This window comes from Saimiri boliviensis, chromosome 11 (genome assembly GCF_048565385.1).
Source record: "Saimiri boliviensis isolate mSaiBol1 chromosome 11, mSaiBol1.pri, whole genome shotgun sequence".
Taxonomy (NCBI): Eukaryota; Metazoa; Chordata; class Mammalia; order Primates; family Cebidae; genus Saimiri; species Saimiri boliviensis.
Window position 1 is genome coordinate 112,837,844 of NC_133459.1, and position 17,043 is coordinate 112,854,886.

Here is a 17,043-nt window from a genome sequence, read left to right on the forward strand (position 1 = left end):
CTGGTAAAATTTTTCAGTGGATTCATTGAAATGCCAGCTTCTAAGAAAGCCATTTTGAAAAGAATTGTACAGAGTGAAAATTACTAGGTAAATGGGAAAGAAATGTTTCTTCAAGTCAAAATTTCACTTGTAATTTAGCTTATCAGGAAATTCTCAGTCTCATTCTGTAGTGCTTATTCCTTTGCAGAGGACATGAAACCAGTGAGATTTGATGCCCTAAGTAATTGGTGTAAATGCCTGCCCTGCAATGAAGAGGTCATCTTCAGGGTCTAAAATGCAGCAGGTGGATCATCTTCAGAACTCCCTTAATGTATAACTAAATAATTCTAGTTACTAGAATTAAAAATTATTATCTTATGGCCCAGATTAGAAATTAAGCTTTAAAAACAACCAGTTTTGCATAATGGACACTACTGCAGCAAGTAATCTATATTCCAGCATTTTCTAGTAGCGTTGTCATCGTTGTTTGATTTTCATAGGAATCTATTCTTGATAAGATTAGTTGCAGGCAGACACTGGGCTGTAAGTCATCAAAATATTCAAATAGGCCAAATTTGTCTCTAGTTTGCTCTTATCAAAACTCTCAGCATTTCACAGGTCTGGTCTGGTACCTTCACTTCATGTAGTATTCTCAAGACCACCATTTGCTTCCTGAATCTGTCATTCATCCTCTTATGGGCTTAAAGTGGCCTTCTGCTTATAACGTCATTCCCCTCCATCACAGAAAATTATTTTATTGTCTCAGAGCTTTCTTTAGTGATCACACTGAATAACAAAAGGGTTAACAGGTATTGAAGAACATGTGCACACACACACACATACAGACACACACACACACACAGACAAGCAACTACTGTGGAGAGATTATAAATCATGTTCATGGAGGAGCATAATTAATGCCTTTAGAAAGCACCAATAAAGCATTTTTAAACTAAGTAGATGTTTTGTGTATTAGACACTTTAAAAAATTAAGCTATTATATTTTGCTTAATTATCCGTCACTTTTTCACAGAATTACTCCTGATTTATAAAGTAGTCTTCCTAGATTTCATGATTTTAGACACTATCACAAAATATATCTGGGTTTTTCGTAAATCTAGACATACTTTATACTTTCATGGCTATATGAAGAAATAATCTGAAAATATGCCAAGTTGCCAAGTGTTTACTCATTCCTCATTCATTGACATAACAGATATTTTTTAGTGCTTGTAAATAGAGCAGTCAATAATTGTTTTGTTTTGTTTCTTTTTATTGGTGTTGGTAATGGTAAACTTTAATTTCTCTGAGAGAGAAGAGTACTTTTATATACTTTTGATCCTGAAGATTTGGGAAAGAATTAGAAATTGTCTAAAACTTATTTATTTCAGTAAAATTCTAAAAACTGACTTGTTAAAAAAGGCAAAGCCATCTGATACTATGACTAGAAAATGAGAAGGTCAAGATGCAGACACACTATTAATTGCTTTTAGATTTTGAACAATTAATATCAAAATTGTGACGAAACCAGGAAAACATAAATAGTTACACTCTACTCTTTTCCCCAAAAGTATATAGATTCATTTCATGATATTATCGGCCTCACCATATTTCTAGTTGTACTAGAATATTCTCAGGAGGCTGAGGCAGGAGAATTGCTTGAATCCAGGAGGCGGAGGTTGTGGTGAGCCGAGATCGTGCCATTGCACTCCAGCCTGGGTAACAAGAGCGAAACTCTGTTTAAAAAAAAAAAAAAAAAAAAAAAAACAGAATATTCTCTATTATACCTGTCAAACAAAACTTTGCAATACACAGAACAATCATTAATTTTTACAATAATTACCAGGTGCGGTGGCTCATGCCTATAATCCTAGCACTTTGGGAGGCCGAAGTGGGCAGATCACAAGGTCAAGATATTGATAACATGGTGAAACCCCTTCTCTACTAAAAAATACAAAAATTAGCTGGGCATGGTGGCGCGCACCTGTGGTCCCAGCTACTCGGGAGCTGAGTCAGGAGAATTGCTTCATCCCAGGAAGCGGAGGTTACAGTGAACGGAGATTGCACCACTGCACTCCAGCCTGGCGCCTGGAGACAGAGCAAGACTCTGTCTCAAAAAGAAAAATTTTTTTTACAATAATTTTGGTTAGTTGTGTTTCAGATAACCAAGCTGTACTTGGTTACAGCAGATAACCATAGCATACTGGCTATGATGATTAGTTCAGCAGCAGACTTGGCTAAATATGAAGATGAGAAAAATATATGTGAACACTGTCAACTTAACTCATGGAAGTATGGGAGGGTCATATTATGGTATCTCAAAATAGAGACAGATGATTCAAATAAACAGTGCTAACCCAAAATCCATGTATTTCTAAGGATTAGAAAACCTTTGAACAAATTCCAAGTTGTTAGACAATGGTTAATAGGCAGTCATTTAAAGCAGTTATCTAGCGAAAATCAAAAAAAAAAGTCTGACAAATGTTCAAAGTAAATTATTATAGCATGGGGGTCAATAGTATTGAAAGCCATTTAGAAGCCTATATCAGATTATTAGTGTTTACTCTATTGGAACCAAATAATATTACAAATTTGTTTCAGTAATTCTTATCAGGATACATTCCATGTATTATGTGATTCAAGTGATTTTTAAATTATTGTCAAATTCTACCTTAAAGAGAGCTTTCACAAAGGACATGCAATTCATATCATCTAGAGTTACTGTCATTTCTAGGCTAAGTCCCATGGAAATTCATAACTTAGAAATGAAAGTCACAAAGATGCAACTGCCTTCATAATACCAATGCAGTGGTTATAAATATTTCATGAGCATTGCATGGGCAGGGGCAGATCTCCATTTTCATGAGTTAGAATTTGTACAGCTAAGTCTTCACATTTTACTATTCATAATGCACAGTATGCCCTATACAGCATTCCATATAGTACTTTTTTAATATTTATGTTTAATGAAGAAATTATTGTTCTAAAAAAAGAACAAGCCAAGCCAAAGACTTCTTTTTAAAAGTATTGTTTTGCTGAATAGAGATGATAACAATCAACAGAAATTACCTCATTGCAGTATCTTAGCACAAAAATGCATAACTTTTCAAGTAATACAGGATGACGGATCAAGACACATTAAACCTAAGTGAAAAGGTTCTTTCTAAAGGTTATAACATTAGAAATCTCATCATAAAGGAATTTGAAAGGTTAAAATGCAAAGAGCAACTTTCTTACATATAAAAATATTAATTACAAATGATGTGCTTGCGTACTATTTCATAGTTTAAATATATGACTGTATTTTTCTAGACTTTTCTTTTATTCAAAAACATTTTAACTTGCTAAGATAACATTACCAAGTTCAATAATGAATTGCTATTGCATAGTTTAAGGTAATTTATCAAAGCACATTATCAGTACCTGTCAGAATAAATTTTGCACTAAAAGTAATGAAAAAAAGGACTATTGTATGTGTTGAAATCAAAGAACATTACTGTACTGTAGCTAAGTTATTTCAACGGAAAGGATAGATGTTTGCCCTCTAAATGATACTTGCCCCTCCATGAGAAAATAAAAGCCTGGAAAATCACAGAAAATAGGATAAGAAAATGTCTATTTCTTGCTTTTTAAAATGAGTATTTGATATTTTATTTCATTTTTGTCATTTTGATCAATTCTTTCAAGTATGTGAGTGTTTAAAAATGCTGCACAGATATTGGTAACATTTACGAAAGTAATTTAAAGTTGCTGATCAGCTCATGTATGATAAAAGGCTGAATTATTCCATATTAGCATATAGTATATATCATAGATTGATGATAAAGTCATAGATTTATTTTGAATACACATCAAGACTAAGTCTAATAATGAAAACAACAAGCTTTAGATTTAATATCATTCACCTTGAGAGTCACGGTTTAAATATTTTTTTATTTTGCTTAAACCAATGAGATCAGTAGAAATTTTGTAATGTTTCCTGTACTTACCATCAAAAGTTTGTGTTTCATTCCTGATAATGTTTAACTGAAAGTGGGAAACACTTTGTTCCACTTTGTTCTTTGAAATTTTGTTTTCTAAAAGCTCTCTTGAGGAATTTAACCTTTATGTGATGAATTTACAGTTCACTTGAAGTGTGTTAACCTTAGTTCCCTAATGAGTCTAGGTGTAATACTGAGGAGGAATTTGAGAACTATATCATGTAGCTCATTGTCAAGTTGGATTTGTCTTGCATGTCTCCGGCTTTGCTGCTGTTCCAATACACATTTTGATCACAATTCTTTAATTATGTTCTATATTTAACTGACCTATTTGAACAGGATCCAGAGCTGGTGCGGAACATCTGCCGCTGGGTTAGGCAAGCTGTTCGGATTCCTTTTTTTGCCAAGTTGACCCCAAATGTCACCGATATTGTGAGCATCGCAAGAGCTGCAAAGGAAGGTAAGAACTTGACTTGAATAAGTTGCTCAGTATTATAAATATTGGCCCATATCATGTAGCCATACTCAAGTATGTCTTTTCCTACAAACACATGTGCATACTCTTTTTGTTTAAAATTTAAAAGTTGCCAATTGAGCACTTGATCCCAAAAACATGAGAGTTTTACACCTAGACTCACGCTAGCAAATGGACCATGAACTTTGATCTGGAAACACAAGATCATTTATAGTTTTTCCTAATAAATACTTATTTCACACATTATGCGAACAAAAAACACAGTCAAAGCAAACCTCTCCAAAATAAATGACCTCATAATGTAATAATTCAGCATATTAACCTTTAATGAAGTAAAAAAGAAAAAAAAAAAGGCCAGTTTCCACAATGTGAAATTTCTTATGAGTTCTCTTTATATTTTGTAGGCCCTAGCTGACTTCCTTAAACACATGCTCAATAAATATCTGTCGAATACATAAATCACACATGCTTGTTTTCCATCCCAGGGAAATTGCACCCTGACTTGCAAAGACAATATAAATTACCTGGAAAATAACACTGAATACAAAACATCTGGTATCAACAAGTCAGTATAATAATTGAGACAGTAAAGTTGTGGTCATTAAAAGTTTTTTAATGTTTAAAAATTTAAACATAAATGTAGGAGTTAAATTAGTGAAGATCTTGAAGAGAAGACATGTTCTCAAGAGATAGTAGAATGTGCATTTTTTTGGGTTGTAAGGGCTTGAATGGGTTTTAACTATCATGTCTTTAAGAGCCGCATAAAAATGTTGATGTGTCTTTCACAGGTGGTGCAGATGGTGTTACAGCCACCAACACTGTCTCGGGTCTGATGGGATTAAAATCTGATGGCACACCCTGGCCAGCAGTGGGGATTGCAAAGCGAACTACATATGGAGGCATGTCTGGTAGGTGTTACCCACTTCTTGCTTTGGGCTTCCTTGGAGGTTGCTGAAAAATCAGGAGATCATGTTGCATGAAAGAGTTTTGTGTCCTTTTTGATTCCAGTAGCTGTTCAATATTCCTAATAATTATGACAGGCAGAACAATTTGAATGTGAAAACCCAAGCATAGAATGAAAGAATGTCAAGATAAGGTCTATTCTCTTGTGCTCCATGCTTTCCTAAGAATTTCTGATTGCCTCTCAGTTCTTTTGGCACTTATTAGTAAGGCTTAATACCAGGACCCTCCAAGAGAAAAATATAAGCACCCTCATTATAATATCTTTTTCGTAGTCTGGACTAGTTTTCGTTCTTCCTAGAATTTAGACATCTACTTTCTTCAAAAACCTTGCTTTCACAACTGTCCCAAACAAACCATGAAAGCACTGAATTAAGCATCAGCTGACAAGACATTTACGGACCTCACACCTTTGCACTCTTTTACTCATCATCATACACTTGAATTTGAAAAAGAAAGAGAGATTTTAATCTGAAGGTCCTGTTCAGTATCTTTACCCTGTGCACTCTGTGACTGTGACAGCATGAACTTGATCTTGCAAAGGCAATGCTGTAAGGTTCTTGACTGTACTGATGTGGAGATTAGTCTCCTTGGTGATAGAGAAAGTGGTAAGTATATATAACATAGCAGTGCCCCACTGTTCAAGAAAAGCCTTGCTGAATCAGACCAAAATGTGCTTTTGGAAGAGGCTGGACAGACACAAATAAAGCTCTATCCATGCAGAGGTATTCTGTTTTGAGAGTATGAAGTATGTCTATGAGCCATGATGAACAGAAACGGTTATATTCTGCTTTCAATGGAATGCCATTCCCGCAATCTCAGAAAGAAGAAGTCTGATGAGGAGCACCTGCTCAGGATCCAGACACAGCTCGCTTTTATCAGGAGCTATCAAACAGGGCCTTAAATATTATTGTAATGCAGAATAACATGGCCACGTTAGCATGTGCCACAGAAAGAGAGTCAAGAGACTCCAGAGTTGGGCTGTAACATGCACTATGTTTTCTGTCAGCCCATTTCAATTTTTCCAGCCTGCCATGTTGACAGCAAGAGAATAAAGGAGGTCACAGAGGGTGCTGAACATTAAAAATTAATAAAAGAACTATTGCAGTAGTATTTTATATAAGTAACACCATTCACGTTTTCTTATTTAAGCTGCAATTTCTGAATATTTTCCCATGCTATAACTCAGTCTAATAAAAAGACCAAATTACAGCATTAGAAAAAGTCTTTTGTGTTACAGTCTTTAAGCATACACACACTGGAAATTATAGCAGTACCTGAAAACAAGTTCAGCCATACCTCAGGACCTGTTAGCATTTCCATAAAACTCTATTTCTAAGATTTATAAATTCATATATAAATACTCACTTGGGCTATAAGCTTAGCTAAGCCTGGGTGGAACTTTCATTTTAAACAACAAAAAATCCCTAACATTTAAAAGGACTGTACCTCATTTCTTATAGGTACTATATTAAGTTTCTTCACATTAAGCAATCTGTTTTGAAAATAGCCTTTCTCTACATTGACAAAATTAATATGGTTTTCCTCCTTTAATGCAATGCTTGCTTAAGTTTAAAGGTAATAGAATTTGAAAAGCCGCTTAAAAGGGCAATGATAATATATTTTAGGACAGAGCAAGTTCTATAACAGAGTACCTTTAGAATGAGTTGTAACAAAACTTAGCCTAGCAAAATTGTGTTAAATAATAATGGTTTCAAATTTTACAAGAGTTTTATCAAATATGGTTGTCAGGACTTCAAATGCAGCTTTAATACTGAAAATTACATAAAATGTGCTAGATATTTTATAAGATTTTAAAAAAATTTACCATAGCAAAGTGCTAATATCTGTTCAAGTGTTCTCCCAGACCATGGCAATGTCTACTTTCAGGGGAGCTGCATGAATCACGGATTTTTACGAAGTGAAAACTAAATAGAGTTTAATTTTTGGATAGCCACCTGAAACACAACACATACTTTTCATTGCCATTGAAAGATATTATCCCCTTTCAATATATTCTCCAGCTGTTTGTTCAATTGTTGTTATTTTTCTCAGAATAAGATTTCTGCTCTTTGAAATGAAGATTATGTGTTGTTTACATGTGGAAAGAGTGAGGCACCTGGAGTAGTATACCTGCTGTAGGAAAATGGGCACATCTCAAGAATGTTCTTCTAGAGAAAATGTGTTAGCTAATAAAGGACTCTGACTTGCATTAGGAAAACAGGATCTCAGCTAAGGAATGACAATTGAATTATTTCAGATATAAGTAGCCTTGATTCAAGAGCAATGTTTTTGAAAGGTTGGTTCCCAACTCACAAATATACTGAGAAATCAAGTTTATTAAACTGTAATCCACATTTTAAATAATAAAATAGAATAAGAAATGTCAGAATACTTTGCACATAATTGGGATAAGCATTATTTGGTCATACTTATTTTTCAGCTATACACGTAATATACACTTATGTATACCATAATGTAAAATGCTCTTTTTACTTAGTTATCTTCAAAAGAGTTACTGTTTCCAAGGGAGGTTTCTTTTGTTAAAAGAAGTCATTAAGACTGTAAAAGGATAACTTCTACCTGCTGTATTTTAAAAGTTCCATCAAGAGTTTTTATGGTGTTAGATCTGATGTTTAAGTCTTTAATCCATCTGGGGTTAATTTTGGTGTAAGACCTAACACCATAAAAACTCTAGAAGAGAATCTAGGCAAAACCATTCAGGACATAGGCGTAGGCAAGGACTTCATGACCAAAAAGCCAAAAGCAATGGCAACAAAAGCCAAAATAGACAAATGGGACCTAATCAAACTCCACAGCTTCTGCACAGCAAAAGAAACAGTCAGTAGAGTGAATCGGCAACCAACAGAATGGGAAAAAATTTTTGCAGTCTACCTATCTGACAAGGGGCTGTTATCCATAATCTACAATGAACTAAAACAGATCTACAAGAAAAAAACAAACAAGCCCATTCAAAAATGGGCAAAGGATATGAACAGACACTTTACAAAAGAAGACATACAGGAGGCCAACAAACATATGAAAAAATGCTCATCATCACTGGTCATTAGAGAAATGCAAATCAAAACCACATTGAGATACCATCTCACACCAGTTAGAATGGCGATCATTAAAAAATCTGGAAACAACAGATGCTGGGGAGGATGTGGAGAAATAGGAACACTTTCACACTGTTGGTGGGAATGTAAATTAATTCAACCATTGTGGAAGACAGTGTGGCGATTCCTCAAGGACCTAAAAATAGAAATCCCATTTGACCCAGCAATCCCATTACTGGGTATATATCCAAAGGATTATAAATCATTCTACTATAAGGACACATGCACACGAATGTTCATAGCAGCACTGTTTACAATAGCAAAGACCTGGAACCAACCCAAATGCCCAACGATGATAGACTGGATAGGGAAAATGTGGTACATATACACCATGGAATATTACGCAGCCATCAAAAACGATGAGTTCACGTCCTTTGTAGGGACATGGATGAACCTGGAAACCATCATTCTCAGCAAACTGACACAAGAGCAGAAAATCAAACACCACATGTTCTCACTCATAGGCGGGTGTTGAACAATGAGAACACATGGACACAGGGAGGGGAGCACTACGCACTGGGGTCCTTTGGGGGGAAATGGGGGAGGGACGGGGGGTGGGGAGGTGGGAAGAGATAGCATGGGGAGAAATGACAGATACAGGCGAGGGGACAGAAGGCAGCAAACCACACTGCCATGTGTGTACCTATGCAACAATCTTGCATGTTCTTCACATGTACCCCAAAACCTAAAATGCAATTTAAAAAAATAAATAAATTTAAAAAATAAAAAATAAATAAAATATATATATATAAAAGAAAAATCATATTAAAAATAAAGCATGATATTGTTTTATGCAAAAAAAAGAAAGTTCCTTCAAGAGAGCGAATTATGACCTCATTCCAAGGTCTTATCCCCAGTTTTGCTATTTTAGAACTATTTTTCTAATTCAACTACAGGTGATTAGATTCTTAGGAGGTGAGGGATGCTTAAATGTATGAAACAAACTCAAAAGTGATTTATAAAGTTGAATTTTAATTATGGGAGAAATACATCATAGTATTGCTCCATCAGAAAGTTGAATTATACATCAGATGATATCATAGTGAAAACAATATAAAAGGTAATCTTGTTTGGTATTCATAAAGAATATTTTTTATCTAACAAGGATAGCTGATTAAACTCTCCACCATATAAGTACTCTGTCTAAACCAGGCGTCCCCAAACTTTTTACACAGGGGGCCGGTTCACTGTCCCTCAGACCGTTGGAGGGCCGCCACATACTGTGCTCCTCTGACTGACCACCAATGAAAGAGATACCCCTTCCTGAAGTGCGGCGGGGGGCTGGATAAATGACCTCAGGGGACCGCATGAGGCCCGCGGGCCGTTTTGGGGACGCCTGGTAAACCATTGATTCTAAAGAATTCTCTACCTTTCTTTGGGCAATATAGACTTAACACTAAGTTGTTATGACCTAACTTTCCTTTTTCTAGAATCCATGCAGAAACTTCTGTTGTATCAAACAGCAGTTAATTCATGTATCACCACACAGTTGAATAGTGTATTGTGTTTGGGGAGACGAAAGGAAGAAAAAATTCTTTGACTTTATTTGATTGGAAGAAACTCTAATCTCAGTAACAATTATAAACTCCATCCTTGAGTACATGACTCATTATTTTTCCTAGTATTTTTCTTTTTCTCTTGTTTTATTTTCAAATTTTGACCTTTTTTTCTGACTTCATCCCCAAATAATGAGGGCATCTTAAGATAGCCCCCAACTCAGTGATTACTGTCACCTATATAAATGGTGTCATCCAGCTGTGGTGTGACATTTTCACATGAAATCCTCCCTGTGGGTAAGATTCTTTCAGAGCTGGTTAAGAATCAGTCCTGCATGGCATAAACTAAAGATGTCTTTCTTGCAGCTGACTTCATGAGCATAACCTTTATTCATTTACAGGTGCTTTGGGAGAAAAAGTAATCAAGCATTTTTCAATGGAGTAAATTCATTTGAAGTTTTTGTCGTTTTTCCTTGTGTTTTTAATGTCTTTTATTGATAGGGAATAAATTTCATTTTCCTATATATATTTTGTGTGTTGCATATGCAAACACATACACATTCTCAAACACAGGAAAGAGTGCAGAAGGCATTTTAATTGAAATAATGATACACACTTTAGGCTCAATATAATTTACTTTCCACAAGCTTGAAAATTTAACTTATTGTTTTAAATTATTTTATTTGCCAAATTTGTTCTATTTTCGCCAGAAAAAAAAGAATTTCTGATTCTTAACTTCAAATTTTGAATGCTTGTTTGAAATTATTAATTATGTATCTACTTATGTAATTAAAACAAAACACATTTTGTTCAATATTAAGACTTAGAAACTTTATTATTGATTTCTGAATAATTTATAAAAGATAGCTTTTAAGATTTTCTATTTCAGCCCAAAGTTACTTCTCTCATAGAGGTTATTACAGAATCCAATAAATGATTGTGTATTTCTCAATAAATTATAATGGCATATTCCATGAATGTTCTTAGAGTCTACAAGTAAATATGAATGATTTGAAATCTAGCTACTTGAAATACAGGACACTGGCTTGTATTGTTAAAAATTTTCTAAAGGTGTTTTTAATGGTAAAACCAACATAGGAAATACTAATAAAAGACGGTGCAAGTTAGAAATTTAGTTAGTAATTTGTAGGTCTGTGTCAGTGTAAGACCAGAAGTAAGTACAATTTTATACTTTAGCAAACTTGCACAAATGTGAATCAATATAGTAGCTTAGAAAAGGATTCTTTGTGTCAACTTCACATCACATGGTTTATGTGTGTTTTTAAGATAATTACTAAGGCGTGATTGTTAGAATGCAATAACTTGGCAGCATGCACTCTGCTACTGGGCATTACATAAACACAAATCCAGTGTAGCCCACTTTAATCATACCTTATTTTGTTGTATTTATTAGTGAATATTTGTGTAAAATCAGGAAGATGGCAAAACAAAACAGATTCGAAACTCAGAAGTTTTAGTTACATTTTTCTTTAAATAACTATTTTCACACATGCCAGCAACTGAAGATTTTGGCAGGATTGCTTTAAGTTCTTACACCACACATTACAATTCTATCATAAAATACAGTGTTGGTATTTTTTTAATTGGGAAGTCATTTTTAATGTGCTGGATTTTTTATGTGTCAATCACATGATTATTGATGCATAAGTTGCTTTTAGAAAAACACACCTACTATCTGTCATAAAATTTAAGTTATCTGTTGTAATCATCTTTATCAATAAGAGCTTAGGCTTTAACATTGAACGTCTAAAATAACCTGATAGATAAAGATGGAATTTAAATGAATAAAAATGTGATAAATCATGCCAAAAAGAATAACTAAAAGGAGAGCCTTCCATTTTACACTCACTTATCTCTTTTCCTCTTCGTGTATACAAAAGTAATGCAAAAAATCTGGCCTATTACTCACATATGTAAAAACATTTTTAGCTTATTACAAGTTTAAGTGATCAAACTATTAAAGACCTTGTTATACAAAAATATATGTACTATATTTGCAGAACAATCAAAAAGTAGGCATTTCAAATAAAGATGCTAGGTTACAATCTTTATTATAAATTATCATTTTGGTTGTGAGAGACTCACTGTTAGAAATATTCTCATTTAAATAATGCCCATTTGAATATATTCATGTACAGATTGACTAATAATCCTCTCTTTCATTATATTGCCTTTCCTGGAGCCTGAGTATCTCACTGTTTAGCCATCGTTGGTCTGTGCAGGAGATCAGAGCCCTAATAATAGATTTTTGACAGTGAGCTCGCCTGCTACCTGCCCTACACAAATCCTCACTGTTCATGTTTGCTTCATGGCAACAAAGCAGACAGAAGGAAAATGCCAAGTGCTGAGTCTGAGGTACAGCCTTGCCTTGGCTTGACATTTCAGCAGAATAGCAGTTTATGAGATGCATAATTTTTCATCTGGGACTCAGCTGCCATATTCATAGACGCTTACAGCTCATCGACAGACTGGAGCAAGGGCAAAGGTTTAAAGCATAGATCAAGGTCTACATCCTTAGGTATTTTAAAATAACTATTGTCCTGCAGATAAATGGTAGACTCAAATAGTATTTAAGAGCCAACAAATTCATGGGTACCTGGATATTATATATTTTTCCTTTGGTTCAAAATTAGGAAAATAAATTAATGTCTGTTTCAGTTCCTAAGAAAATATTTGATAGACTTTGTAAACCAGAGGACTCTGACAAGCATATTAAGAAAACTTACCTTTGCAGCAGTGGTAATGAATTATTAAATTTCTTTCCTCTGTGTGTGTTTTTTCATAAAGAATGATTTCAAGCTTGAAATTAATCAAAAAATGTTCTATTATGAAAGTAAAACTAGGGAGTATTGTGTCACTGTTTGAGCTTGAATTTAAATATTCACAGATTCATGCATATCTACTGTACTAAAAAATCAGTGTAGGTACACGTCAGTGGCTGTTTAATTTAGAACTACACATCTCTGTAAGCTTCAGAAACAGTTCACCATGTCACAGTCTCATACAGAACAATGGTACAGTACATTGGATTAATTAAGGAAGCCTTGCAGAGAACTGAGTTCTCAGTATGTCAAGATTTCAGTTTTATGTTAAATATTTTCTAAAGGCCAGACCCTTAAATCTCAGGGGCTGTACCAAGCAGTGAGCTGTGAATTTAACCATAGGCTAACTGCTAATGATAAGGAAAAGAGTCCTAGTTGAAGCAGCTGTAATACAGTCATTGGATTAGGCTATCAATCACTCGACTCCCTAAGGAAAAGGGGAAGAAGACCAAACAGTGAAAAGGGAAATTAGGAAACGAGGGCATGACTGGAATGAGATTCCTCACCATCTTTATCCATTCATCGTCTTAAATCCCTAAGCATCAGACCAAACTCTCTAGCATTACTCTCCAACACATTTATTCCTCACATCTAGAGGACTATCAAAATGTCATTGCCTCTCAGTAGTTGAAGATCTTGAAACCTGCTGGAAGCAAATGTCTGATTACATAAGAAGAAATTAGATTAACTCTTAATTTATTGGATTTATGATTTATATTTATGAGTCTTTTATTGATCAGGATTCATCTAAGTAAAGAAAAGTATTATTATTTAACTTGTAAACTGTAGACAGTTTTTGCATATCATCATTCTTTTGATGAGGTGAGATTCCAGTAGATCAGTGTTTCTCAAACTTTAGCATGCATCAGAAACTGGAGGGCTTGTTGCGACATAGATTGCTGAACCTCTTCCCCAGAGTTTCTGATACATAAGTCTGGGAGGGCCTGAGGATGTACGCTGTTAACAAATTCCAGATGATACTTTTGCTACCAATGTGGGAACCACACTTTGAGAACAGATGAATATAGATTAGTATCGTTGAGCATTTTGGTTTGAATATCTTATTTCCAAAATAATGTCAAAAGCTTTAAGCAATGGTAAAATTAGAGTGTTATAGTATTTGATAAATAAATAATAATCTCTGCCCACAGTTAAGTATCTGAAACATATTTTAGTAAATAAAGTCTGAATTCATTCTTAGAAAAAGTGGAACACAGTCTTTGAGGTCTCCGAGTAGAAAAGAACATGTCACTCCATTTAAGATTAAATGTTGAGTGCAAACCATTGTTCATGCAGAAAGAATTTATTCTGAGTGCCACTGAAGACAATTTATGGATATCACTAGTCCTTTGAAAAGGAAACAGGTGTGAGTCAGACAAGGATAAAATTAAGCTCACGATTGTGAAATATTGTTTTTCTTCTTAGCTTTGTATAGACACTAACATATTGAGTAATAACAGCTCTCTTCTAGGACAGTGCGTACATGCAAATTTACCTAGTTATGTTCTCAAACCCTTAAAGTATGGGATACAACAGTATTGGTAGCCTACTGCTTTTCTCTCTTAATTTACTTCTTTCCTGCCATCCCCAAACAGTGCTATCCTGTTATTAGTGGGAAGGGGGAGATAACCAATGTTGTGGAGATATGCTATGTCAATGCAGTGTTCCTGCTGTTAGCACTGTTACACTGTGCACTTAGCTCTTCCAAAGTCATCTTCACAGTCTGTTCAGGATACTATTCATCAATCCTGGAAGTTGCTTGAAACCTGCTTCTGACAGACAAATGTCCTAATGTGCATGTCCAACAATGTAATACCATGTGAATGCCTGGTAGAAAACACCTCAGATTCCAAGAGGTCCTTAAGTGTGGGGCATAGTAAACCTTTGAAACACATACACGATATCTGACACTTGAAGGTGGAGAGTGCAAGGGTTATATAGGAGTGAAGATAAGAGTCAGTATCGGAAGAGAGGAGACAAAGGAACTTGGTCAGGACAACTTAACTTTACTTGCTATGTTTTTGGAGAGTCCAACGTTTCAGCTCAATTCAGTGAAGAAATATTGGATTGGAAAGTGAACTGAAGATTTTATATATAGCCCGTTATTTCTGTGGTTTTCAAATTGTTATGGTGACAAATGCCCTACATTTAAAACGTTATAAACCATATACTCCTCACTCATTTTAGCTGACCTGATAATTTTAGCAATAAATTCAACTGCTAGCAAAAGACATATTCCCCCATGTTTTGCAAATATGAATTCTTTAAATGAAACTGTTTCAGCATTCTTTTAAATAACCCAGTAAGAATAAATAACACTACTGTGCTTTTTTGTATTTGTCATCACCCATTTAAAAATTCATAAACATGCTGTAAGAAAGAGTGGGAAGTTTTGCATCTTATTTTCTCCTAAAACTCATATTTCAATCAATTCCTCCATTAAATTGTATCCTAATTTTATGTTTTTTTAATATTTGAACCTCTTTTAAGGATCCTCTTTGGAAGTACTCCCTAACAAAATGTATGTCTATAAATGGACGTTTACATTTTTAAAATTCCTAAATTAAGTATTTTAATGATAAATTATTTCCTGTATTGTTTGAACTTACAATTTATCAAAATAACATAAATATATCATAAATATTGATATTATTCAAAATAAAAGTGAATTTTATAGAAGATTCATTTATTGCTGAAAAATATATTGCTCTTTAAATAATTTTATCGTGTATCCATTGAGACATATTATTTTTTAAAAATAGAGTTCATTATCAATTTTATTCTTTCATTTTTAGGTGTGGACATTGAAAATCCTTGTTTATCTAAATAAATAAACTGGAAGGAGTTTTATTATAGTCATTTAGCCAAATATTTGAATGCCTTTCCCATTGTAAGCCAAAAATTAGTTAGTGATCTTCACCAAAAGTGATTGAGCAACTTGATTACTTGCTCTTGCAACTTTATCAAAATCAGGAGCTTGGGAGTTACCTGATTTGCAAGAATTTTTGTTAATCATTAGAATCAATCACTTTTTTAAAACCAACACCAATATTTTGAGTCTTTTTTTTGGGTACCCCAACATTTTTATATTCTATATACGTCACTGAAATATTTCAGAGCAATGAGAAATACGCTTTTTTTTTTAAGTAGAGGAAGGACTATTGAAACAGGAGTTGAGGCAGAGGAATCAGCATGGTGCCTTGATTGCATTGTTTCTCAGGCATATAAAACTTAAGAAATCATACCTATAGAAATTGGGAAACTGAAAAATGATTCCCTTAAAATCAGTTTACTTGTGGGATATATAAATTTCTGTGTACAGTGTAACTCTGAGTGTGTGTACTCTGTGAGAAAACCACTAGCATATTTCATTTAATCTTTACACAACTTTATGGCAACTAAGCAATACCTTGGTTTTCCTTTTTATGTAAACCTAACTATATCTCGTACAGTAGCACTTACATTTTTAAGAAAATTGTCAGACGGAGGGCAATGGCTCACACATGTAATCCCAGCATTTTGGGAGGCTGAGGCAGGCAGATTGCTTGAGGCCAGGAATTCGAGACCAGCCTGAGCAACATGGTAAAATCCTGTCTTTACCAAAAATACAAAACTTGGCCTGGCATGGTGGCATGCACTTGTAGTCCCAGCTACTTTGGAGACTCAGATGGGAGGAGCAATTGAGTCTGGGAGGTCGATGCTGCAGTGAGCCAAGATTGCACCCATGTACACCAGCCTGGACAAAAGAGTGAGACCCTGTCTCAAACAAAAAAAAAAGGAAGAAAATTGTTGTTCATGGATTTATAAATCCCAGTATTTAAGTTAATATATGCTTTTGGTGGTATTTGGAAATTTATATTGACAGACTTTTGTGCTGCTAGAAAATTGATCAGCATTTTTGCATTCCTCAGCAGCACTGGCTATTCAAACAATTCATAGCAGCTATGTGGGAATATCGAAGCCTTTGAATAATATGATCTTTATGTGCCTAGAGCTTTATTGAACACTTTCTATGCATTCTTATTTAAATAACCTTAGGAGATGGATGTCATTGGGCCCATTCTACAGACTTAGAGACTCATGTCTAGATGCTTAAGAAACTTGCCAGAGTTTACATAACGAGGACATGTCATAGTCTGCACTCATACTCAGATCTTTCTTTAAAATGAACTTTTAGGCATTTTTATCAAT

The 17,043-nt window shown here is 34.5% G+C and overlaps 1 protein-coding gene across 1 annotated transcript in view; it reads left to right on the forward strand.

Moving 5' to 3' along the window:
- DPYD (dihydropyrimidine dehydrogenase) overlaps positions 1-17,043 on the forward strand; it is an 856,217-nt gene that overhangs the window by 635,736 nt on the left and 203,438 nt on the right. Inside the window, exons 17-18 of the mRNA XM_039460876.2 lie at positions 4,299-4,419; positions 5,223-5,342. Of these exons, the coding sequence (XP_039316810.1) occupies positions 4,299-4,419; positions 5,223-5,342 (241 nt within the window). The remainder of the gene's footprint in view (positions 1-4,298; positions 4,420-5,222; positions 5,343-17,043) is intronic.